This window comes from Falco peregrinus, chromosome 11, assembly GCF_023634155.1.
Source record: "Falco peregrinus isolate bFalPer1 chromosome 11, bFalPer1.pri, whole genome shotgun sequence".
Classification (NCBI taxonomy): domain Eukaryota; kingdom Metazoa; phylum Chordata; class Aves; order Falconiformes; family Falconidae; genus Falco; species Falco peregrinus.
Genome location: NC_073731.1, coordinates 2,586,077 through 2,613,503, shown reverse-complemented (window position 1 = coordinate 2,613,503; position 27,427 = coordinate 2,586,077). Strand labels below are relative to the sequence as shown.

Sequence of the window (27,427 nt, the reverse complement as noted above, 5' to 3'; positions counted from 1 at the left end):
GGAATAAGCGACTCTGTTTACTCAGGGTGACAAAACCAGGAAAGTTATTTGATGAGGAGAGTCTATCCATCTCCTTCACAGCCAGTGATGTTTTACGTGACACCAAGAAGCCATTTTTTGGTCTGTGACTAGAGGCAACACCTTCAGGGTTGTCAGATACAGCTATCCCATCTCAGATCCCACACAACTCACCTTTACACTACCAAAACTGTATGTATGACAGCAAAGTGGCTACATCAAATCCAGTATGCTGCCTCACCCTGTGTCTGAATCCGGCCACATGCTTCAGAGCGTCCTGGGTTTGGACTGGGGCTGCCCACTGCTCACCAAGCCTATCTGCCTCCCTATGGCTTTTGGAGGGGAAGACATCATTTCTTCCTGGGAACACAGGTACATGAAGTTTATCAGGGTCTTTATATTACTTGACAATATTCAATGGAAGGTGCCAACACAAGGAATTTCAGTTTTACACTTATTTTCCTTCATCATTGCTCACATCCTGCGGATCCTGCACTAAGCCCTCTTGACCCATCAGAGATGTGTCATCTCCTCTCGAGACTAGGCCAGGAAACAATGGCTGGTAGATGGCAGAAGCCATCACACAAAGTAAATGGCAAATTAATAGCAGTGTTTAGCGTAAGAACACCACCTAAGGTCCTTCTTGAATGAAAGGATCTCCACCCAAGAATGTGTATCTGGCTGTACAGAGAGAAAAAAATAGTATGGTGTAAGGAAGGACACACAGAAAAGCTCTTAGGAATGTTTTTGCCCCAGAAGGAATCTTTCCCTGAGAGTCTACAATAAACATTTTTTACCTTGCCTGCTGCCCCATTTACTCTGCTGCTGTACAGGTCAAGAGAAGTCAGTTCAGAACGTTCAGGTATGACTGAACGTATTTTTCAATCACCCATCTCCAAAGGAGCATGAGCACCGTGCAGCCATGGACACCTTCAGACCCGGGGGCTCGGAGCAGGAACTGTCACTTCTGCAAAGTTTGAAGGGTGTCCCCTTCTTCTCTCTGCATGGTACAAACAAGCTTGCCTGAGCAGATGACTGCATCATTTTTGAGCACTTTTTCCACTGCTGCGGGCATCTCTGCAGGCTGTGAGTACTTAGTCGAGAGTTTTCACCAAAGTCATATGAATTTTGAAACAGAGTGACTCTGCAGCCTTGGCCAAGGATTTCAACTGCATTCCCCAAGCGTCGTGCTCACTGTGCTAAAAAGCACCTGCAAAGCATTCTTTGTGATATTTACTTTATAAAATTAAAGCACAGGGAGGAAAAAAAAAATTCGTTTCTTCCTGCTATTCCTTAGTTTGCGTAAGCAGTCAATTGTAAATGTCAAACACCGGTGGTGCATTAGAAAAGGATCATACTGAAAAATTCTCTTTCTTAAATGCCAGAGCCCAAACTCCTCACCAGCCCCAACACTGCTCTAATTTCACATACAACATCCTACACTAGGACCATGTACAGCGATGCCTGATTTAGCCATCACAGTGCCAGCAGTGTGGAAGTTAAAGAGACACCAACAGCATGTGTGCAGAGGGTTCGCCCTACGCTAAATTTTAGGCAGTGCCTCTCTGCTTCAGACAGCTCTGTCCAGGTTCGAAGGGGTGAATGGGAATACTGTGAGATCTGAGCTCGTTAGAGGAGCAGGTGGGGCTGTCTGCAACTGAATAAGCAGGTTGCTTTGGGAATAACATGAAACAGATGTCCTGTCTTCTCACTCCCCTGAACATTTTCTTCAAATAAATTGCAAGTGCAGGGTTTAAGGCTGAGTTTGTCATTTATCTCTCTAGCAACTCCTCTTCTGTTTTCTTCTGCCTGTTGTCTTTCAGGGTAGCAAATCTTCTCTGTAAAAGGATGATTGTAGAAGCTAGAGAGCAAAAAATGCTTTTTTGATTGAACAAGGGAAATGAAGTGCTCCCTGCTAAATGAATTTACTGAAGTTTCAGGTGGAGAATATGGGGAGGTGCTCTGCACATGGTCTAAAATAGGCACATATTCAAGCTATGTCAAAGCTCATTGAAGAAAACCACATACTGGGCTTTGCTAAGGGGATTTCCCTTCAAGATATTTTCCCAGCAACATTTATCTTCCAGGCTGGGGAGGGAGTCGGGGTTTTATATGCTAAGTATTGCTTGTAGTCTGTTATTTCAGCACAGCAATGCACTTATTCACATCAAATGTCTGAAATAGGTGAATGGGCACTGGTTACCCAGGTCCTGAGAAATACTCAGGCAGGTCTGTAACCATTTCTAGTTACCACATACAAGCTCTCTTTAAGTAAGAGATTACTTAACATACAAAAGCAAAGGAGACCTGATTCTTCTTCATGCATTAAGATTTTACTTTGAAAAACCAAAGCACCCAGCCTTCTACAAACAGGCAGTGTTTTGGGATGTCTCCATTTTGGAGACACCACTCCAGCCTCTACCAGAAGGTAGCTACCCATCATCAGAAAGTCCCTACCACTCACCATCTAGAAGTGTCTCAAAAGAAGTTCCTTCAGGTTAGACAACCAGCCCCCTTTGTCAGGGTCCAGCATTTATATTTAAAAATACATTGCACAGGTAATATATGAAGGACTAAAACAGGCAACAGACTTCTAAGACTTTTTAGTGGAAAAAATGGGACTTGCAGGTCCACTGTCTTTGCTTATGACTGACAATCCACAGTGATGTAGGAATGCAATTTACTTTCTACTCTACTGCTTATGCTGCCAGGATAACCTTTCCTATATGCAATTCTCTTAATGTGCATAACTCAGAATTGTGCAAAAGAAACTTCTAAAAGTCTGCAGAGAGAATTAGTTCAAGTCTTAAAACAAAAAGGCAATAATTCACCAACTCCACAAGCACTACCAGAAGTTAATGCAAAATAAATTCCATTGGAGATTGCAAAAATGTCAGATGACAATAACACCTTAGTGAGGCAGAGCATATTTTATGCATCCTTTTCATTAGCTGTAAAGCCTGTCTGCGCGACTGTTTTTTCCCATTTGAATTAATCACACTTTATATTATGAAGAGACTTGCTGAGCCCTTTAGTACATAAAGCATTTAAAAAATGTTATTAAAAAGTTATTTGGGAAATTTGCATTTACACACCTATTTTTCCATTTGCATTTATTGCTCCTCTGTCAGTCTGCATCAAGTGAAAGACATCAAAGTCTGTTTACACAGATGGACATTTGGAGCCATTATAGGCAAGCTTACAGAAAGTAACAGTATTATTCCTCTGAAAGGCTATAAATCTTAACATGTAAGTCACAGAGCAGCTGTTTGGCGTAAGTAGATTTGTCAAACTATTTCATGTGAAGTTTATACAGCATCTCAACTTCGATATACAACCCAGTTCCAAAACTGGGAACCCAGAAAATCCATGTTCAAGCTAGGCCATGAATAGTGCCAACAGCCTCAAAGCAATGCCACATACTAAAGCTCCTCTATGTGCAGTATCTCAGTTAGTCTGGAGCCTGAAACAGTTATGGCACAGAAAAAGCCCTTCGCAACTGAATGAACCCAACCACTTGCTTACTGATGTACATCCTCCCGTGAACTAAGTGTCAAACCTGAAAAGATATTCAACTTTTTCCTTCAGCCTTTAAAGGAAGACACTTTTTCTAGCTTGACATTGTTCTCCTATTGATACGACAAATGCAGCCACTTCTAGTTTACCCCTTTTGCTCCAGCACCAGACAGCTCTTCTCCCTGTCTGGTGTTCACCCTTCAGCTATTTACACATAACAGCATAAAAAGTCTAGTCAGCCCTTAAAGTGAGACTTGGGCACTGATTTTTGGGCTACAGCTTTGGTTTTGTGAACAAGTCAGACAAGAATAATTTCTGCACACAGTGGTCTTTACTCCGCTAACATTATTAAAAGCTGGAGAATACCAGGGTATGAATTCCACAGCCCTAAAAATCTGAGGAAATTTGTGAAATACATCAGACAAAGAGGTCAGACACCCATGGACCCGTGTTGGTGAAGACTGACGCAAGGGCAGCAGACCCAAGTGCTAAATGGATAAAATGGCATCCCCAGCATTTTTTTCCTCATTCATTATCAGTGCATTTTTAGAGTCACCACATAACCCTGCCCACCCTTCTCCACAGGGATATCAGTATCAAGTAATTTGTCAGCAGAATATTGTCACATTTTACAATATCACCCTTAAATACAAGAGCCATCAACAGGACAGTGCTGGAGGTTATTGATTTTGAACCACTGATGCAGCAGAGAGCATCCCCCCAGCGGGAAAGATGCCCAAGGTCAAATGCCTTCTTAAAATACACATTTGGCTATCAGAAGTTTCATTAAGTTCAATAAACCATCAGGTATTGACTGGCAGCACTATTTATAAATAATCAGCCTGTACAGTGCTGACCCCTTTTTTATTTAATGAAATTTGTTTTCTCCTGTCAGTGTCAGGTATTTTGAGTTAGCGCAATGCTGTGACCTCTCCCACGCTAAAAATGAAACTGTGTATAAAGACTGTGATAAAAGCCCAGCAGTAGCAACAGCTCCCAGAAATAGCATATATCTATTTAGGTAATACAAACAAGTTGTCAAGTCTTTAAAAGTGTAAGCTGTTAAACCAAGCACCAAACCATGCATAAATGTTTGCATACCACAGAGCAAAAGAGTGTTCTCTCCTTCATTCAGCCTCCATAAAATAAATAATATATTACGCACGAGCAATATTTGTTATTGCAGCAGTGACAACAAGTCATCCTGAATTAAGACATTCAAGAATTAAAGCTCTCCCTCTTTGTGCATTTCCCAAAGGAAAATAATTTCCTTAAGACAATATTTCTTGCCTGGGAGCTGCAATGTCCTGGAGCACTGTGGGCCCAGTTGGAGGGCACCCACTAGGGCTGAGCTTCAGCAGAGCCACCCAGCTCTGAGCTCCTCATGTGGGGCCACCATCCTGCTGTTCTCAAGCCCCCTTGCTTTCTTAGTTCAGCATTGCTTTCTCCTCCTTATGCCAGAACTGGCAGGAGCTTTATGTACCATAGGCTAGTGAAAATTGGTCTTGAATTGATGGTCCTTTATCTCCTTATGGACTTTCCTTATTTCTATTCTTTATGCTGTGGTGGCAGAGGTAGGGCTCCCTCTTCCTCCACCTGTTCCTGAGCTAGTTTGCTCACCTGACCTTTAAATTCTCTAGCACCATCCATAAGGGGGGTGGGGGGTGGGGAATCACAACAAAAAAATCCAGGAAACATAAGTTTATAACTTCAGGCCATACTATATTTAGCAGTTCCCTAGTGTGCTGCTATGCTTTTAATTGCTGTTGTCAGAATGTATGTGGGAAAGGTAGCTGCTGTTTTATGAAATAAGAACACTTTACACCCAGGTGTTAAGTGCGCGGCTGTCACCCGACCCATTAACAGAGCCTGAGCTGTCAGGGTCAAACACAGCACCTAGACCCATTATTTGCCTAAGGCACTGCTCTGCTGTACTTGCCATGAGAGTTGGTTGGTTTTGTTTTCATGCATAGGCACGCCCATGCACACAGAAAGGGGTGCATTTCTGATGTGTGTGTACATATTCATACATACTATGCTGCACCATATTTTGATTTGCAAGCAAGTAGTGGTCAGCGATGCAACATTTGTAATGTATATGGGGGATGGATAGATACAAGGTTATTGCAAGGCAAGATTAAAACTCTTTGGTTGATCTGTATTGATTTTATTTTTCCAGTACTATCTGCCTGATCATACATCTTCCCATTTCCACCTCACTGCTGGGTAGGAGAGGGTGCACGATTCAGCTGAGACTGCAGAGTACTGCATATATCTGCGTAGCAGAGAAAAAGCCGCCGGCATCCTTGAGTGGTTACAAATTACAGACCTCTCACTAGGGGACCAGACTGGAGCCAGGATCCAGCTTTTAGTGTGCCAGAGCCAAATACGCTAAATTACACTCTCATCTGCTTTACCAAACAGCCACTGTGGCAGATGCAGGCTCCGGCAGGTCCTCGCCCCGCGGCTGGGACCACCTTGCGTGGCCATCCACACTGCCACATCCACAGAGCATGGAGGGGCCATGCTGCAGGAGGGAGACCCTGCTTGTGCTCTGTCACACTTAGGTCAAGTTTAGCCCTCGTACAAGTGCATGCACACAATTTACAGCCAAAACCATCTTGCAAAGCAAAAGATAAGTGTTGCACAACGCAAGAGGGGGCACCAACACCTCCATACTCATCAGCCTTTGCTGCTGCACCGGCACAAAACCCGTTTCTTTGCAATCCGATAAAACTGATCAGAGAGCATCTCCTGCATGAGCAACCAGTTCCCACCCCTCCTTACTGACTGAAAAGCAGCAGATTATTTGAAAGCAGGAAGCGAACACACCCACACCTCCTTTTCAACCTTGTTAGCATTTGCTAAGCACCATTTCAGCCCTAACATAGGTATTTAACAGGTCCATACTGGAAGTTTTTGAACCTTGCAATCAATACGACTGAGCCACTGCACAAAATTTACCATTGATCTGTGTTTCACTTCATTAAATGTTAGTTTTACAAGGTTCAAAATGGGTCTGCTTAAAATTGTTTTACAGCCTGTGGTTGCATCATCAGCTCTTAATGGCCACACAAGACTGACTTCAGGCAAACCCGCTGGTCATTTCTTTCTTGCCCTACAACAGTATCACTTCGTCAAACTCACTTTTAAAGTTTGCAACATGTTCAGCAATATTCACTTTAAGCTCAAGTATGCTGACGATACCACTTAACAATAACCCTTTGGGATTCGGGCAAGGCAATGTCACATCCAGCTGCCCCCAATGCATACTCACCTGTAGGTACTGCAAAAGTGATGCTGCAAATATAGATTAATTGCACTCCTGAGAAGCTGCTGCCATACCAACTGCATTTCAGATGTTGCCCCCATATTAAGGAAAAGCCAGTATAAAGATGGGAACATCAAGGCAGCAGCACAGAGAAAGAGGTAGCACGAACAATAAAACTTAAACGGTGGGCACACCTTTTTCTTTGAGTGCTGCTGCTGCCCCAGCTCCGCCACGGCCAAGCTGCTCACCCTGTGGGACCCAAGGAGGGAATCTCTTTAAAATTCTTCTCACTTCAAATATCAATTTTTTTAAAACATACAAGCTCCTCTAGAGTGAGCAGGCACACATGCCATGGCATGTGCCATTAGTGGCTAAAAGAACGTATGATCCTGACATGACTAAGCCATGCAGATCTGCAGCAGTATTAACGTGCACGCTCAGCAAATTAATAATCAATTACAGTTTTACTCTTCTCTTTCTTGATCCACTGAGTTAAGTGTGAAACACAAAATCTTGATTCCTGCTGCACAAGGATGGCTGAGAGCATCTATCAAGTCCTTAGTCCATAGGCAACACTCTGCATGTGATAAACTATAAGGGCTGATAGCAAACAATCACTCTCCTACCACTACTAACAAACACCATTATTTATCTTCTGGACAAGTTTAATATTTTTGTGCAAATGGTTTTATGCACTAGTATTTCCTCATCTCTATGGCCTTAGGTCACCAGCCTCTATATTTTCACTTCCACAGCCAACAGCTAGTAATGGAGAAAAATATTGTACATGCGTTACAGAGGAGGGGGAAAAAAAAAAAAGTTCCACATCAACATGATTCCTTTGTGCTCTGGTTACAAGGTTAGACTTGCCTCTTTATTCTTGTCTCACGTAATTTATTAAACCCTCTGCCGCTATAAAATTAATAGTGAGCCTTGGAGTAGATAAAAATCTATTTATGCAAACAATTGATATACTGCACAAACCATCAGGTAAGAATCAGCATTCTTTAAAATTAAAATATATCTTTTTTTAAAGCATATCAGTTGCTGAGAACTTTGCCACCTACCACCTGCAGGTGCACCGGGGCAGTCAGCCCCTGGCAGGGGCCTCCTTGCTGCCCCCCATCAGGAACCTGATTTTTACAAATGGAAATCTATTCAAGTGTGTTGGAAACTGCTGCTCACTTTTGCTTGTGCTGAGAGCCAAGGCGACAGTCCTGCAGACCGGAGCCGCAACAGTGCCTGGGCATATTGTTCCCCTCGGCGCAGCACTGCAGCCTTAGAGGAAGCACTCCTGTTTAAGTGGGTGTCAGAGAATCAGGTCAGCTCACAGCCCAGGAACAGCAGCTCTCCTGTTCACAAGGCGAGTGATTAGACACTGTGAAAACCGCGGAGAAGTGTTGGATTTAGATTGGTACTGTCTATTACAGAGCTGTGACGTGCCCCATGCCACCATCCCCCAGACGCCGTCCCTGAGGTGTTACACCTCAGTGGTTATGCAGCCCCGTGGCGTTGCTACCACTTTCGGTTGGTACAAGCTCCGTGGCCAGGAGGGGACACGTGCACATATGCTCAGATTCAGAGGGCTGAACTGTGCACACTGATCAAAACCACCCCTGCAATTACATCACAAGGAGTTTCACTAATGTGGCGTTAGCAAAGGCCTTCTGGAAATTCTCCTCCATTGTGTGCTATTCTTCCCCATCCCCCAGTTTTGCTTTGAGCAGAGAAGCCCCGCTAAGCAGAGGCTGGGAAGCAATGCCTTTGATTTACAGCTAAAGCATCATGCAATGCAACCTTTTTATTGTCATCGCCTCCAGGATAAATGGTATTTCTCTGACAGACTGATATTCATACACAAAATAAACAGATACTCCTACAGGATAAAACGAGTGGAGAGCCACTCGGGTCAGAGATCAGCATGATTTTGCAAGGCCCAGCAGCCTCTGCCAATTTGCTTGGCACAGCCACAAAACCAACTCCAGCATCAAGGCAGGAAAGGAGAAGGACTGAAATCAGCTCTCACCCACAAAGTTTTATTCCTCTGAGAAACAACAAAACGCAGATGGTCTTTTTTCTGAGTGAAGACCATTCTGCACCTGGAAAACTCAAGTCTGGAGAAGAGACCAGAAGGTGAAAGGGAGAAATCGGTTTATACAAGCCCTTTGCTTTGCAAACTGAGCCCTACCCCTCTCATCAGCAACAAATGTTCCTGGATGTAACAGTAATATGTGCAAACCAAATGTGGCTCTCAAATAGATGAAGACATTTATTCATGTAGATAAGTAATTTGTATTGACTTTAAAAAACCCCGACAACAGGTTCCTGTTGGAATTTTTAATATAGAGAAAAAAAGCATTAACAATAATGATGCTAATAAGGCTTTTTGGGATCTCCCTTTTTTTTCTGAAATTGTTTTGAAGGAACAGGAATGAAGTCAGAAGTGGATTGGAGGGACCTTCCCTCAGGAGCAAAGTTCAAAAAGCAATATTTTTCTGAGCACTGTTCCCAAAGGCTACCAGGTACTCGCATATATCTTCCAGTGGTACCATAGAAAATGATGTCACATCACATACTAAGATAAACACTACAATAAGACTAAATAAACTAAGCATGCATTTTAGCACCAGGCTCCACAAACCCAGAGTAAACCCCATAAAGACTTACTGATCTCTACCAACGGTTAAGTGCCGCCACTGAGCATATTCACGGGGTTATCCTTCAAGGCATTAACACATCCCATCTGACAGATTCCCCTCTGACAAGTTTTAGCAAAGCATCCCGTGAATCATAGTCCAACATGAAATGAATTTAAGTACTCATGAGCAGAGGAACACCTTGTCCAGACTGGTGTCTTATTCATGTAAAACTATCCCTGTTGTATCTCCACTCTCTCATTGAGCTGCTCTGAGCTGCACAGATTAGTTACACGAGACTGAACGGAAATGGGAGACATCTGATAGATACTGTAAATTCCCTGAAGCCCTTTGAAAAATCTAAGGTTCAAACCAAGAAAAACACCTTTTAAAACTCCTTTAAGCTGATTTTTAATTGCAAAGTATAGCTCACTGCACTTCATCCAGTTGTTTATTTTTTTTTGTTGCAACAGCTGCAATTTGCTGTAATTCAACTAGAACGGTATAGTTTGTCAAGTACCATAGCTGTATCCCTTTGATAAATATCTAGTTGTTCTAATAAGCTCTACTAAAGTTATGAGAGCAAGAGGGCCTGCAAAATACAACCATTTTTGATCACAACAATTAGATTTCTACTGTTTATGGACCAAATTTTCCTAGGAGGTACAGAAGGGAAAATCCACTTGCAGCTGAGGTATATCAAATGGCGTTCAGGAGCTTAGCCAGTGTATTTATCTTTTATTGGAATAGCTTTGTTAAATCCTTTCAACATGCATTATCATTTTTACCATAGTTACAGGTTTATAGCCCCTGGTTCCCTTCCTGGGCCTTAGGCCATTCCCAGCAGTCACTAACAATGGCGATTTACCAATAGTCACAAATGACAGACATGTCATTTCCACCAATTGTGGTCACCATTGCTTAAAGAAAAAAAAAAAAAAAAGGGAAAAAATCTGCTCAGATGTTTTCATAACAAAGGACTTGCAAGGTTAAATTGAATTTTAAACCTTTTTAATTAGCAAATTTGACAATTTCCATGTAATTTGTCTACTCCTCAGGAAATTTCAACAGAGAGACCAAAATGAGAATAGAAAATGCATCATTGTGAGATAATTTTCCAGTCATTTATACCCATGAAATCCCAGTTAACAGGACTGTGTCTGTAAAGAAGCCATAGAAATGTGAAGGGAATCAGGTCCTTTCTTTTAAGTGACTATCCACCCAGCTAAACCAGCACTACCTTTCCTGGTGAAGTTTAAATATTGTACAGAACACTTGGGTAACTGAAAACAGAATAAAAAATAGGTTTTGTATGCAGTTATAGTTCAGCTAATACTCCAGCATTGCAGGGATATTTTTCCTGCTCTTTGGTCATTTTTTACTCTGTAAAGACAGAAAACTTACAGAACACTTCTCAACAGAGACCAAGCCAGAGCGTTATTTTGGATTGGTTATACAGCTCTCTGCTAATACCATCCTTTAGTTTATACAATTTTAGCTCCTCTCATTCAGGCCACCAGAATTCAGAGCCTAATTATGTGTGAAACAGGAATTACAAATGTGGTTAACAGGCAGTTTAGTCAGAAACCTTTTAGGGAACATATTTAATTACTCCTAGGAAAAAAAAATCCAGCCTGCCTAATATTTCCTCCCCATACAAACAAATAGCATGGGATTAGACTAAATGTCTTTCCCTTTTACAGTCACTCCGATTTATGGACTTTACTGTTTATATAGTTTCTATGATGACAGAAAACTAAAATGGAGCAAATACGACTTTGGACATGTATTTTTATAACATACATTCAGAAAGTTGTCCTCAGTCTTTGATACCAATGGCTTCTGAGCATGCACAGTTAACCATCACCGGTAAGCAGAGGAACAAATTATTTATGTAGGTGCCATTCTGCCCAAGGAAAAAGTCTTTTCCCTCTATGACAAGAAACAACTGGAAATCTCAAAATTCCAACCAATTTTTTCCCTTTCAGACTTGCAGAGCTTTGTTGGCAGGGGGACGGGGTCATGCCCTCACACGTGCAAAGTTACAGAGGTCTTAGCGTTTCCCAAATCTTAGCACTACTTTGGAGAGTCTCAAAGAAGGACAGTTCGGGGAGGGGAGAGCTGCCTCTGCCCACAGCAGAGGCTGCAGCAGGGCCAGCCACCACATCCTCCACACCTGCCTTTGAGGGGATGGGGAGGTAGATCAGAGTACCTGGAAAACACAGAGCTGGTAAGACTCCATCTACCCCTAAAAGTGAAAATCAGGTGCAATTTTTTAACATATGAGTACCTGCACTGGGGGTGTGTGCGTGGGCATAGGCTGGGCCGTGAGGCAAGGTGGGGGCTGCCCCAGCCAGGCACAACCGGTTCCTGCTGGTCCCAGTGCAGGCCTCTGCCTCAGGGGAGGCGGCTTCCAGATCAGACAAAATGGCAGCCAGGCAGCTTCCAGAGCAGACAAAATGGCAGCCAGCAGCCAGGTGGCTTTAAGAGCAGAAAAAATGGCGTCCAGGCAGCTTCAAGAGCAGACAAAATGGCGGCCGGGGGCTTCGAAAGCAGACAAAATGTTGGCCAGGTGGCTTCAAGAACAGACAAAATGGCGGCCAGGCAGCTTCGAGAGCAGACAAAATGGCGACCAGGCAGCTTCAAGAGCAGACAAAATGGCAGCCAGGCAGCTTTGAGAGCAGACAAAATGGCGGCCAGCAGGCTTTGAGAGCAGACAAAATGGTGGCCAGCAGCCAGGTGGCTTTGAGAGCAGAAAAAATGGCATCTGGCAGCCTGGTGGCTTTGAAAGCATACAAAATGGCAGCCAGGGGCTTCTAGAGCAGAAAAAATGGTGGCCATGGGGCTTCAAGAGCAGACAAAATGGCAGCCAGGCAGCTTCTTGAGCAGACAAAATGGTGGTCAGGGGGCTTCGAGAGCAGACAAAATGGTGGCCAGCAGCTAGCTGCCTTCGAGAGCAGACAAAATGGCGGCCAGCAGCCAGGTGGCTTCAAGAGCAGACAAAGTGGCGGCCAGGCAGCTTTGAGAGCAGACAAAATGGTGCCCAGCAGCCAGGCCTGAGTGGAAAATATGCGAAGAACAGTCCCATGAGACCAGAGGAGAGCAGACCCAACTCGCCTCGCTGTCCTCTCCAGCTCTGGCATTCAAAGTACAAGAGATAAAACCGAGGGCAGCCACATGAGAGCTAGTACACCAGGGTACATCCCACGGCCACTGGCGACGAGACACAGCCACAGCTTGTCCCAAAACCTCCATGCCGCAGCGCTGACAGAGAGCATGCTGGCAGCTCAGATTGCTGAAAAAGAAATTGCTGATGCAAATTCTTGATTAAGTATTTGAAGTGAGATTTGGCTTCCTGTTGTTTTGCGTTTCTTGGTGTGGTTTTTTTTTTAATGTTGACCCATACATAACTTCCCTGGATTCATAATTTTTTTTTGCATTCTGTTCCGTGAATGTGTCAGAGGGACTACTGTTCAATTATAATTTTCACGCTTATTTCATTTTCCAAAATTAAGTGTTAGACCTTTGTAAGATACATTCTCTCTAAACGGCTAGCGTTGCATAGCAGTTTCATTTTATATGATCTTAATTTGCAGATTATTTTTTTTTTAAATACCTTTTGCAGTTAATGTAGCAGCTTATACAGCGGTGAACTCGGAAGTGCTGTGTTAACAGTTGGACTTGATGATCTTAAAGGTCTTTTCCAACCTAAATGATTCTATGATTCTAAGTGGGAATCCTTGGGGTTTGCTAATGACTCCCTGAGACAGAGATGTGGGCAGGAACAAGCCTCCCGGTCCCTTTGTCAGTGGCACAGGACCAAAACTGACAAGGGAATTTTCAGCTGACACTTGAGCATTGCTGAAGGATGCTGAGCATCAATTATTTAATCAAGATCAAAGATAAAACGTTATCTGCGCTTGTCTCAGCACCACTCAGTAGCCGACCAGATCACTATCTGAATGTTATCAAAGACCATCTTCTATTGTTCCTTCTTCCTGCTAAGGCTGGGATATTAGCAGGGAAAAAGTCAAGTATATAGTCACATGGACTTTTCATCTGAGAAAAGGAAGAGCTTCAAAGGGCTGAGGGAAGCTACTCAATCTGAAGTAGTAACTTTTTGGTTTGGTTTTTTTTTGTTGACGCAACCACTCTTTTTTAATATGAATTTTAATATGAAATTTCTCCAAAATTACCCTAGAGCAGCATGTTTATTGCATGCTGCTGGCACATACCTGCCCTTACATGAATCTGAATTTTCCATTAGCATTTGCAGAAACATTTTGCTGGACACAGTAAAGTTATTACATAACATAAGCACATATGGATTATAGATGCTTTATATGAGTATTCCTGTCATTTACATTCTGTCAGGGTACCGACACAGCTTTTGTCACCATGGTGTTATAAGGCTAATAAAATAGAGCTGAGGGAGGTGATCCTTCCCTTCTGCTTAGCACTGGGGAGACACCTGGAGTGCTGGGTCCAGTTTTGGGCTCCCCAGATGGACATGGTCATACTGCAATAAACCCATGGAGGCCACCAGGATGGCTGGGGACTCAAGCACAAGGTGTGTGCCTCTACCCAGAGGTGCCCAGTAAAAGGATGACAGACAAATGGGAACAGAAAATTCTGTACATATAAGGAAAGCTTTTTCACAACAAGGGTGATCCAACAGGATCAAAACCAGTGCGATGCTGCAGGCGCTGAGGAGTGACCAAGGCCCAGGGATGAGCCCTGCACATCGGGTATGGTCTGGCCCAGAAGTCTGGCCTGCACAGCTTCCCCCTGGCACACAGCCGCTGGCACATTCTCCTGCAGTCGATCAGGCCACTCCTATCCTGTTTACTTGTTATTAATTGTTTCAGCATGTTTTCCAAAGCCTGAATAAATTGTAACTGTTCATCTGTTCACAAGTGACTTGTCAAGGTCCTTAGGTGCGCGACCCCTTTCCTCTGCTGTCACGTGCAGCCAGGCCCCGAACCGCCAGGCAGACCTGCTCTGGCAGACAGCTTCATTATAGCCACATGCTACTGGGGTCAACACAGAATTTAGAGACTGAACTCCAGGTAACATATGGCATAATTTATGATTACAGAACTACACTGGTGCCTTCCTCCCAGTCTACCCAGTTATGCACGGGGCTGCAAAACGTGCAGTACATCAAGATCAAACAGCCCTTTCCAAGCAGGCAAAGGACGATGCCTGCTTTGCCACGGCAAGCCCTCCGTCTGGAGACAAGCTGGCCAGGCCCTCCCCATGGGATACATGAACTATGGGGGTTGCTGGCCCTTCTTGATGGTCCATGGCACCTTCAGATACAGAGTGGCTATTCTCCTGTACAGAAACAAACACTAATGTGCTAATTATGCACCTGTGTCCTTGGAGTTTACTGCCTTCAACATCTATTTCATTCCTCCCCTAATGTTATTAATGAGATTTATGGAGACAAGGTTTCATCATTCATCATAATTTTACTTTTTCTCCCCCCTTTTAAAGTTATTGGCAAAACAAGATGAATATTTTTAGAAAAATTTCTAATTGTAATTAATCTCTAGGAGGCAAAATCTTTTGTTTTGTTTAAGATGTATGCATAATCTATTTACTGTGATTAAATGAAGAAGCTTTTAAGTCCTCTTAGCTACAGGTTACCAAATCTGGACATGATGTGCCCTACCTGTCTGCCGGGAGCAGACCGTCCCAAAGGAGCAGGTTTTACTTATAAGTCACTCATTCAGATGCCACCAAATGCGAAGATATAAATAACCAGTTTTGTTACAGACCTTTTTGGTTTTGATTTTACCTTGGGTTCTCCTTTGAACTGTCTAGTACCCATATCCTGATCAGGAAAGCTAAGAAACTGTGTTGGGAGCCTTACCAAGAGAAATACGCTGCCTTTTGGCAGGCAACAGACTTTGCTCAAAAGAGCGCAAGACCCCGTCCTGCAACACCGTCTAACCGCACCCCGCGCCGGGCCATAAGCTATCCTAAGTCCTGCTTGTTTCAGCGACCTTCAAGTAAAACCTGGTGTATGCCTATGTGTACCTGGCAAGCAGACCCACAGAGCACACCTGAGCACCTGAGTAAAAGGGAGGCTGCACCATGCTACGTATTGATCCTGGCAACTAGGAAACTAACAATACATGCTATTCTGCTACTACACTGTGCATCAATTCAGTAGCAGCTCTTAATTCATGCATCATTATGAAAGGCTTGACAGCTACAATGTGTTTTTTTTAAAAAAAAGTGTTTTCAGCATGAAAAGGCATCTAACATATGCTCTCCCTCCAGCCCTAGTGACCTGTTGGCCATTTAAGGCTCCCAGCAGTTCTGCCAGTGCAGTGTGGTGCCCTGGCACTGTCGCACCAACAGACTAACATTTCTGCAGGAGCTGACGGATGGCAGTGCCAGGAGGCAGCTAAGCAAGGGCAGAGGGGATCGTGGTTCAGCAACACATAAACTGAACCACAAAGCTTGCAATTCAGAGGTCCTTGTGCTATTTGTGGTATCTTGTTCCCTTGGAGAGACGATTTCTTCCCATGCTGTGGAAGATTTGTCTTTCTAGATGGCACCACCCAGAGCAGAAGGCCTCCAAGAAGAAGTTTTTGCAGTTATGCATAATCAAAGCTTCAGTAAAAGAAAGCTAAACCAGAGCAATCACTAGGACCTGTTACAAAACAGTAAGAAACACCCTTTAACCCCAGCCAACTCCTCCTCTGTCTTTTCATCCACTTCCTACAAACTTGGCTGCACACAAGTTCACCATCACTTCCCTTCTCTATTCAGCATGCAACCACCTGCCCTGAACAGCAATGACTCCGGTCCTGCTGCCCGAGTGCAGGGTGGTTAACCACGGCTGAGAATAACTCGCTTCTGGCATTCAGTACCACAACTTCTTCCCTGCTGCCTTGGTTTTATTTGTCCATGGCTACAAATGCTAATGTTCAGCTAAGCTGTTCTGAGACACCACTCACATGCTGCAGAAAAAAAGCATAGGAGGAAAGTAAAACCTCCAGTCAACATTTGGTAGGCTGTTGGCAGCACAAAGCCAGAGTGCCCAAGTGACGCATCCAAGCCCAAAATACCCAGTGCAAGATTCCAGAACCTTTTGTGAGAAGCCAAAGGGATGCTGCAAAATGGACATAACAACAGGCTTGAAAAATAAATACTGAGAGGAAGTGTGAAAGAATGCATTGCTTTAACATCAGTGTAAGGTGAGAACACACGACATCATTCATCTTGCACTTAATTGTAAGCACATGTTCAGGTTCCAGCCTGAAGCAAGGAGTTAATTCTCCAATTATTTCACAGGATTACGACATTTTTTCTTCCCCAGGAAATGTAGTGTTATTGTGAAGCCCATCCAGACATGCTATTTCATAATTAATACTAAATAAAAAGTGAATTCTCTTCTTTGTCTAAATAGTTTGCTTTGGGCTCAGCTAGGAGCCGCAATTAGCAAGACAGCCTCCCCGAATGCATTTGATCTGCCACAGGGTGTCCTGCTGTGTATCAGAAGAACAAACCTGATTTCACACAATCCATGGGGTTTATGCTGGCTAGATGTGCTATAATTAAAATGATCTCCTCCCCCCTGACCACCACCCAGGGGCTTGTGTTTTTTTGTGGAGAGGCACGCACATACCTAATTTAACAGTTTTGTTGATTTACACTTCTGCTCTTTACCAGTTCCCTTTGTAGCATTTACTGTTTGTAGTTTGGTGCAGAAACTGGGACCTGTTATCATTTGTGTTATAGGTTCATTTTATTAGCAGGTATAGAGGAACAGTTCCCATGGAAACATTTCCGTGTTTCATGGCATACTTTTCCTGGGATTTTCAAGGTTGTGTAGGGTGGGCTCTGGGGTGCCCTGGGGTTTTCTAAATGGGCACATGGAGCAGCCTGTGAACACTTCCCCTTCAGCAGGGGGAGAAAAATAATGTATTTTTAGATTGTGTATTTCCTCTCTTATGAAGTCTAACACCTGTGAAAACAGAGCAGCTTGAAAGCCCCACACCAGAGACTGATGTTCAGGCCAATTCCCGCCACTCCGACAACAAACCAAATCCTAGCTTGAAAGGCCACCTCAAAACCCAGGACAGCGTTTCCCTTTCACTCTCCGACCTTTACACTTAAGCCAAGAGTGATTCTGTGGTTAAACAGGGCTTAGCACACTCACCTGAGCCATGTTCCTTGTGTCACTAGGGTCTTTCAAAGCTTCTTGGAAAAAAACCATACCACAACCAAACTCTACACTCTACAGCTGAGGTGCTCAGGCCCAGGGAACACTACTGCTCATGGGCCAACCCTGTCACCTGGCATTCATCAAGAGCAACACTTAAAAGAGTCACATGTGAAAATGTTAGACCACCTTATTTCCTTATTTCTCACAGGCCTCTAGGATTGCCACACACACAGGTGCGCTGCGTAGCAAATGCGTTGTAGCATTAGTCGCCAGAACACAGCAGAGATTCACCTGCAGCCTGGACCCTAGCAAGACGGGTCCCCATCCCCCTTAGCTTTGTCCTCTTCCTTTCCAGAGTCTGGGAATGGGTTCCCAGTTATTTTTTCCTTTACTTTTTCATCTTAAAGCTTTAAAAAAATGATTTATTTACATTTACTTCAACCTATTCACAGTACTGAGGAAACCCTCCCCAAAGAAACGTCAGACTTCAGAGCCACTGAAGAGATAATTATAACAAAATTCAAGTGGAGAATAATTATCATGTTCAAAAAACCATATTAAATAATTCATTATTATTATTTTGGCACTTGTTTCTGAATGAGGTGTGTAGGAAGCCATTCCAGACAGAAGCATGTAATGAAGTCCCTGGGGTCCTCCCCCACCAGCCGGTAGCGTAAGAACCACCACTCACACTTGGACAAGACTGGAGCTACCCAGTCTGGTTCCAGCACAGACATATCAAGATCAGAAGATGCTCTGGTTTTATTTATTTTTCCTCATCCCCAGTGAATATTTCTCAGTTTTCTAATTACTGCCACGGAGGTGTCTGAGCTTTCTCAGTTAAGACAGACTCAAGTAAGGTTTATGAGTCTGGCCCATGTTATCTCTTAAGTTTTTAAAATGTGACAGTATTTTTATTTATGTAAGATTATTTAAAACTTTATTCTCATTTGCTTTACCGTTTCTGGGCTACCTGACTCTCCACCAAACTCAGGAGGAGTGCCCAGGAGCATCCCATGTAGTCTTACTAAGCCTTCCTCTCCTCTCTGATCTTTTTGTGAAGTAAAACCCCATGAAGAGTCTGGAGTCATCAAGGAGGTGGGGAGAGGTTCTTTAAAAAAAAAAAATAAAAAATCAACCACCAACAAAAAAATCACGAACAAAAAAACCACAACCAGAAAAAAAACCCACAGGAACCAAACCCCAGAAGAATCATTACTAGCAAGAAGATAATTTGCTCTTTCCTCCTTTTACAGTTTCTCCCTCCCTCTTGCTTCCAATGCTGCATGTATCAGATGCGAGTTCCCAACTCTGGCAAACACCATCTTGTGATTCACTTCTAGGCCTGACTGCATGTGCTATGAAGTACCAAAACCACGAGGCAGCCCAGCAAGTGCCTGTTCACTAGTTGGCAAAACTATGAAAAACCTCTCTTTATTAAATCCAGGCAGAACTGCTATTAAGTCAGCTGTTCTTACCTTCGGGTTTTGGAATGACCAGAGTCGCAGAGCTACTTGCTGGCTTGGGTATGTTTGTGGTTGGGATCCCTGTGTACATGGTTCACCCGAGCCTGGAAGACACAAGTGTGGAGATATAAGGAGGTCTTGGCATTATATACTGGTATTTGCCAGTCCATTCTGCAGGAACTCAAAGGACAGTCTCATAAAGACTTTTCCCTCTGCTGGTGAGGTCAGTATGAAGAACTCACACCACCCTGTGACTTATTTCAAAAACATATAAAGAATTAACCAGTGCCCTGGCAAGAGGGGTGGTGTTCACTGTGGAGGTACCTGACAGCAACACAGAAAGCTTGTGGGTCATTTGGTGTTTGGGCGGCACGAAGGAGCGTTGGGCTGGGTGCCATCCCCACACCACAGAAGCAGTTTGGGCTGGCTGGGCTCAAAGCACAGTGGCTTCATGCCACCACATTCATAAACATCTCCATCCACAGCAACCTTTGAGGAAACGGGATCTACTGAAACCATTCTCTTGCTGAAAAACAAACTGCCATTCTTTACCTTCTAACCCCTCAGCAAAGCAATCTTCTCCACTCCAGAATGTAAAATCCACTGACTACATATACTGCGCAACGGCTATTTAAAATTCACTCACACAGTGAATTTTATAGCTCATTTATGCTCAGCTTAGAAGCTAGGAATGGCCCCGTAACAACATGTGAAATTTTTTGACTGAACCAGAACTATGCTAAAAACAACTGAATGAGGAGTCCATGAGGCTTGGCACAATGACGTTTCACTGAAAAACACCTAACCATGTGGGCAGAGAGCAGGACAGACAAGATGAAGGCCTGTAACTACTACAGCAATTTTTATTCATTAGTATAGAGACATATCAGCAGGCTACAGGACCTCTCAAGAGCACTGACCTCTTCTCCACACACTGCACACTTTCTCCTCTTAGTAAGCTGTACTTTTAGGAACCTCCACTGGATTTATTAGCTTCAGCTTCAAGATATTGATTGTAATAAGTCTTATTTTCCCTGAAAATGTAGTGCAAATTCTCTGCTCGCTGGCACAAGCAGTAACAAGCAGCCCTTTTCACCGCACCTTCCCCCGACACAGGCAACCCGTGGTGGGATGAGGGAGCCCAGCCCCGGGGCACAGATGCAGTAGGCACCAGAGGCCACCAACACACAACAGGACACAGCCAGCCTCCCCCAGTACCCCAGACGCGCCTGTATCTCTTACCTGAGCAAAGCCGCTCGCAGGAGCGCCATATCACCCCGTCCTCCCCTCAAAGCTGCCCCGTGTGAGGAGCAGGAAGGAAGCGGTGCTGGCTGCCCGTGCGGCACAGCTGGTGAGCTAACACATCGCACCTGGGGCACGCAGCTGGTGGCAAGCTGGAGCTGACTACCTACAACACATACACAGTAGCTACTTCATTTAGCATGAAAGATAGAAGTGAGTTCATGCATCTGTTATTTTTTAAGACAGCAGGAGATAACTAGCAAAAATCCACAACATGCAGCTAATTTCTCAAGCAAACGGGAAACATTTTAACACAGCTCCTTCAAAGCAAACTGCATGTGAGCCCAAGCACCTCGTGGCTTCGGTCATTAAAAGAGAGCAAACAACAGTGAGATTCTATAATTTATTACCATTGCTAAGATGAACACAGATACTTGATATCCAATCATATGCAGAACTGTAAAAAAATAGTTTTAATACAGTATCAAAATTTACACAAGTGTAGTGTCAAAAGACCAGTGTCCCTCAAACTAGCCCCTGCACATACATATGGCAGGCACAAGTACATGTTTTACATTTTTTCATACATACATATAGATATATAGGAATACAACAATTGAAGTTCAACTATGCAAACAATATGTACGGGAGAAAACAACATGTAAAGATAACAGACAACTGTTTGGGCTGGGTTATATATAAGAAATTACGCAAGAGTACAATGTTTCAAAATGGAAGGCTGGATTCTGCATTTCCAACTCGAGGCAGAGTGAACAGGAGTTTTGCCCGAGAAAGCAATGCTGGATCAGAGGCCTCACATCAAATGGTACCAAGTAAAAACAACAACAGAAACCAATATAATTACTGCTGAAAATTAACACGCTTTTTCTGGAGACAGCAGATTTACATCATACTCTTATGCATTCCACTGCAAATAGCCCACAAATACAGCATGTTGCAAGCTCAGAGAAAACAGAGGTTCCGACTTTGGCTCAAATCTTAATAACCAAGGACAAACCAGAAACCCAGGAATTGTTGCATTCCTATTTTTTTTTTTTTTTTAATTTTTATTAGTCTTTTTGATGCTCAGCTATGGTAAAAAGTTAAGCAACAGCATTCAGTCACAAGCCTGTTGCACATTCATACATGAAACTATCTTAGATAGTTTTAGATATACACAGCTGTTTTAGATATACACAAAATACCTATCATTGCAATTCAATACACACAACTAGTATCATACACATAGATAAAAATAAACTAAGCACATCTAGGGCGCCGTCTGGTCAAATCTCTGGCAATCTGAACAAGAGCTTTCTGACTCATAATAATGAATGACATGCTCCAAGTATAATAAAACCTTTTTCTTTGAAAGAATGCTACAGTGGCAAGAAAAGCTTTTTTATAATGCAGTGCAATCTCTTAGATCCTTATAGACTCTTGTTAAATAAACCAGCATGTCTCTAAATTAAACAGTAGAAATTAGCATCCTGACAATTGGAAAATGCTTTCCAAAAAAAACCCCCTCTGATGGAAATTCTGATTTGAGACCTGTAACAGTGATACCTAAGTATTCTGCTCATTAAAGGGCTGCAAGCATCATACACGTCTTCAGAAGATGTGCATCAAAGTGAATCGAAAAGAAAGCTATCTTTACTTTCATTTAGAAAGAAATTGTGTTTCACTACAAGTACTGTAGTTATGCTACACTACTGGCTGGTTAGGAGACTTTATGGTCTTTAGCACCTCCAAAGGCAGGTATTCTACGAAAGCAAAAAAATCACCTGGAAATTGCCTAAGCACCATTAACTGATACTTTATAGACTGAAGTGTGAGTTACTAAGAAGTGACTTTCTCAAAACTGCGGAGACAAAAGGCACAGTTTATCAATGTCTCTCCAGTCTGGTGAAAAACCTCTGTTAAATCCAGTGGAAAATTCGTTCAAACTTACTAGAGGTTCACTGTAACTAACCAAAATAAAACTTATTTCATTTAACTCCTGCAGAATCCCGATTATCTTTTAGTTAGGATGGAAATACCTCAGTGCTTCTAAATGTGGCGTGTTGAAGTGACGATGTGGCGGCAGCGTTTCACTAGCCAGTATACTGAAACAGCAGTATTGAGGAGACACTGACGGCACGGCTCCTCTGAAAGACCTCTGTGCAGAACCTCTACTAGTTTCCAGTGAAGTCTCTTGTAGTGCATACAGACACCCTGTCGTCAGCTGGGAAGTCACTGTGGACGTAGTCAGTTCTTTCTCTCTCATCAGCAGTTCAAACTCTTTCTCTTCAGAAAGGACTTTCTCCGGGCCTTTTACATAGGTCCTTTATACTGATTTCCTGACAAATGTTGTCTAATGCCAGGGCACGACCCTGCAGCATCTCCAAGTTTCCTCCACACAACCTAAAGGGAGGACGGAAAGCGATCTCATTATCACCAGTTAAGATGTACTGGCGTTCACATAGACATGCATCTGGGAACGCCACATCTTCATTACACAGACCATGCAGTACGGTAAGGACAGACGGGAGGTACACACAAGAGGAAAGAACATTTCTCATGGGATACAACACTCCTGAACACAGAAAGCACATGCTTCTAGGTAAAAATGATTAAAAACAGAGACAAATGAACTAGCACGTGCATCATCAGGAGATAATATGCGTCAGATACAAGACTGAGGGCATTTAAAGGCCTCAACTGAAACTTTGTCCAACTACCCAAACCACACCTCTTGAAGAACACAATGCAGAAGCACAAAGCTCAGCTCAGAGGAGCCTAAACGTTTCCAGTTCAAAACGCACAGAGCAGTCCTCTTTTTCAGAGAATTTACTTGCTCTCTTAAAATCAAACAAGGCATTAGAAGTATTTATTTATTTCATTTTTTTCTTCCTTGAGATTAGAGGAATTGTGCACGTAGTCATTGTTCTATACATGCTTGTGTATTTTGTTGAACCACAGCAAAATTGACAATTTAGCAGAGGTTAGCAATTTTTTTTCTCAGCGTGCTCCATACATTATAAAGGTTTCCTTCCTCATATTCAACCATCTACTCCCATTCATGACTGCATAATATCCATGTTACAATTATGGAATTAAAAATACAGAGAAGTTATACCCCAAAACAATTGGGAAAGTATTTTATAATGATTTATAAAAAGATTGACCCATTACAAGCAGGAGACTCAGTAGTAGCTTGTGTTGTACCACCAGGCGTCTCTTCCAGGAACCACCAGGAACAAGGGTGGTGATTATCAACATACTGTGTATTGCAATTTAAGATTATTTCTTTAATAAGTTTAATGATAACCAACTAGCAACCAGCTGAAGTATAACTGCTGCTAACTAAATCACTCATTAATCTCTGAACCCATAGCAATATGACTGTCAAGAAAGGCAACAACTGTTTTCCATTGTCGTTATTTATTATTTGTATTTTAGCAGCGCCCAGGCTGTGTGAACAGAGACTGCATTAGCTCAAACCGAACAGACACAAAGCAGCCGGACCCTGGGAAGTCAACCTCCTGAAAAGACAGTTCCTACAGCTGATGAGCAAAGGCAGAACGACCCCGAGGTTCTGTGCAAGAGGTGGGAATATAACCCCGTTCCTCTGAGCCTTTGCTGAAGAAAACCTGAGTCCAAGCACAAAAAACAGAAATACTCCAAGATTGGAAGTAGTAAGACTACAACACAGGGCCAAGAAAATTAAAGTCCTTAAAAGGAAACTGTCTTTAATGCTAATGGCTGGGCATAACCTAAACCCTGCAAACTTCCCATATGACCAGAATCTTGCTGCCTGAAGTCAGAGGTTATCATGATAAAAATATTAATGTCTTTTAGTTATGTTTGCTGTATTGTGAAACACTGTGCCACAGTGCAAGCATGAAAAATGGGGTTTCAGTGAAACCTTCTGAATCGGCTGTCCACGGCAGAGCCATGGGAAATGGCAGAGGGCTGGGTATGACGAGACAGGTGTTTCTTTCCAATGTTTGGTCACTGATTTTCCTAATTTAATATTATCAGAAAAAGGGGTGTCTAGGATAGCTTTCGTGAGAAGGCACATTGTACCTACATATGCCTTTCAACATTTTTTCTGGTCAATAAACATTAGACAGTATTTACTAAGCAGCTAGTGTTGACACAATAATAAACTAAAAGGTGACACTTGCAGAAGTCCTTTATTTCCAGCTGAACAAATGACCCCTGATTGCCAGGAAGGTTCAAACGCATACAAGAAAAAGCTGACATCTTAAGCAGAATTGACAAGGTGGGGTCAAAAAGGAATACTCATGCCATTTTTATGGGTGGAAATGGAGAAATCTTTATCAGCAACCACTTTTGCTTGTGCATACAGTGCAACAGACACCTGGACCTCAAAGGCATCACAGTAGTTTTATTTGGCTCCTTTTCAGAAACACAGAATGATACAGGATAAACTTCTGCAGATTTATCACCAGACTCTCCTTTTGTGCTGTCATATGTACAGTTCATTGCACGCTCATGGTAACTGTACATACTGCTGCCTTCGCTGCACATAGATATTTGGCCTTCTGCATTGTATATGCATTTTGGTTTTGCACATAGCGTTTTTTTCTTCTCAATTCACTAGTTCAACACTGACTTGTCACAAACAGCACTAAAGGAATTCCTTTGCATTTACAAGCACTCAAAAGAAAATGGAATACTTAAGCATTCCTGAATGTGTTTTAATCAGCTGTGACAGAGTAGAAAGCCCAGTACCAAAAATGTCAATCAGAATTTCAGCAGAAACCTTGACTAAATAAAGGACAGGTATGATGTTCATGATACAATCTTGGCAATTCATTTCTAGTTTACTTCCAACACACCAGAGTGAAAGGCTGGAGAAATCTTCTCCTGGAAGCCAGACGGAAACCTGCACCCTAACTGCAGAGAGCAGCCACATCACTGCCAGCTGTGGTGGTGTTCCAGGCCCATGGTACTTCATGTGCAGCACAAAATACTCACGGAGATCTCCAGGCTCCCTGACCCCTCTTGCCCAGCTTCCCACCAACCCCATATGGCATATCCCAGCTCCCCTTTGGCTGCCAGCCCAGGTGAGCTTGCTGCAGCCCTGTGAACAAAACTTACCGGTAGGCCTGAGGAAAATAATGAACACCCCTTCAGGCTTAATCCAAACATTCCTGTGCTTTGAAATTACCTCTGTGCCCACTAATACATGATTAACTACCTCTAAACCTGCTGCTACATATTGCTATGTTCTCCTAAGACAATGCAAGTATATAAATACAAAGCAAAACCATTCCAAATATGCTGTTGATGAGGTGGTTACCAATACCATATGCACATTCTGAGGAGCAAATTCCCACATCCATTATCTTAATAAAACATCAACATCATCATACAACACCATAAAATTCCTACAACATGAATTATACATCCAAATTGCATTTTGGTACCAATCAAGACTATGCACCAAAATTATAGAGCCCAAAATGAAACTTGTCATCATTCCACTGTTTTCAAAGGCAAAACGATGCCATGGCAAACGTTTCACGTAAAACACCCACAGTGCACAAAGCTGCAGCAAGAGTGAGCTACAAACTGGAAGGAACTGCAATGAGAATGCAAAAGAAAAGAAACATTATAATCAATTCATCACAAATCCACTCTACTCTTAATATGGGCTAGATGAATGCAAAAAAAGTAAAACCAGAAAGGAAAATGCCAAGTATTTTGAAAGTATAATAACACATCAATAGTCAAACCAGACATAGATTATGAAAGTCAGAAGAAAAGGTAGCATTTCAGTGCCAGCAGCAGAGCTTTGAATGGCTAGGGAACAAAGAGACAAGGCAGAATACAAGTATATATTTGGGATTTACAAAAATGAATTGATAATGTTAAATTTAGTATATTAGCATTTTAGAAGTGGCATTACTTACATCACGAGAAGTCTTATGGATTACTATTAAATATGTATTAGTTAGAAACTGCTTTTTTAGCCATAAATTCCAACAGAATAGTGTAGGCAGGAAATTACATAGGTGCCATTGTTCAGATGGGGAAACTGAGGCTGCCAGACTTCATCGTACTTGCTAAATTTTATTCTTCTGAAGTTTGAATTCAGGTCAGCTGAGTCATACAGTACTTTATCCCAGATATATTATCACACATAGATTTTTCCGATCAATACTAACCAACATGTTAAAATTAAACTGTTCCTAATAAAACAGTAATTACATTACAAAACCAGTAATAGACTTAATTTCCATATAATATTTTCAAAGGCATGTTGTCAGCACTTAAACAAAAAGATACTTTGCATCTTCAGGTGTTTCCAGCTCAACATGGAATATCAAGTTAAACACCTCAAACTTATACTGCACATTTCTCCAGCCACAGCTTTTTCTGTCTCATTAAAGGTAGTGGTAAGAGTCTTAAAGAGTCTTTAACAGACTGCTAATTTATATTTTCCTGAGCTTCCAAGACAAACGTATGTTGTTGGTTTTTTTTTTAAAAAAGGAAGTTTTCCTTTACGAATTTGTTTTCCTGCCACTAATACAAGCAGTAGTATATTTAAGCTTTCATAGGTCCTTCCTGAGTGTGGAAGTAGTATATACATATACATATATAACTGACCAATTGCATTTAAAGATAATTAGACTGATTACAGTGCTCTGGATTTCAGGGCAGAAGGGATCATTAAATCTTCTTGCCTGACCTCCTGGGTACCACAGAACACTTACTTTTCTGCAGCAACTCCTATACTTAACCTCAGACCTTGTCTTCCATTAAATATACCTCAATTCAATTTGCAGACGGCATAGTGGAGTTTCCAGTAGGAGACGCTGAACTCAGGATAGGAAAACCCAACGCAAGTTTCACCAGTAAGCTTGTGTCCTTGGTTATTCAGGCAGTCAGACTAAGAAACCACCGTCATTCCATAAACCCTGGTCTGCAAAGCAAACCTATGTGGAATATGCACATCTCCACGCACAAGCATGAAGTTTGGCCATACACAACTTACAAAAAGAAACAAAAGCACCCTGCCATATGGAATAACTACTTATATATCCCCAGTGATACCAGTTGCACTAGGGAATAATCCCAT

General features: G+C 42.6%; 1 protein-coding gene across 12 annotated transcripts in view; it reads right to left on the bottom strand.

Moving 5' to 3' along the window:
* The window catches only part of CCDC85A (coiled-coil domain containing 85A), a 196,352-nt gene that overhangs the window by 89,860 nt on the left and 79,065 nt on the right, over positions 1 to 27,427 (bottom strand). For 3 of the 12 annotated variants that reach the window (XM_005238581.3, XM_055815927.1, XM_027788415.2), the window contains one exon: positions 20,724 to 22,737. The exons of 6 other annotated variants lie outside the window; for them this stretch is intronic. In XM_005238581.3, the coding sequence (XP_005238638.3) occupies positions 22,648 to 22,737 (90 nt within the window). In that variant the 3' untranslated portion in view covers positions 20,724 to 22,647. Of the gene's footprint in view, positions 1 to 19,104; positions 19,197 to 20,334; positions 20,449 to 20,723; positions 22,738 to 27,427 lie in introns of those variants that run through there. 3 more of the 12 variants (XR_008749112.1, XR_008749114.1, XR_008749113.1) reach the window with 2 other exon arrangements.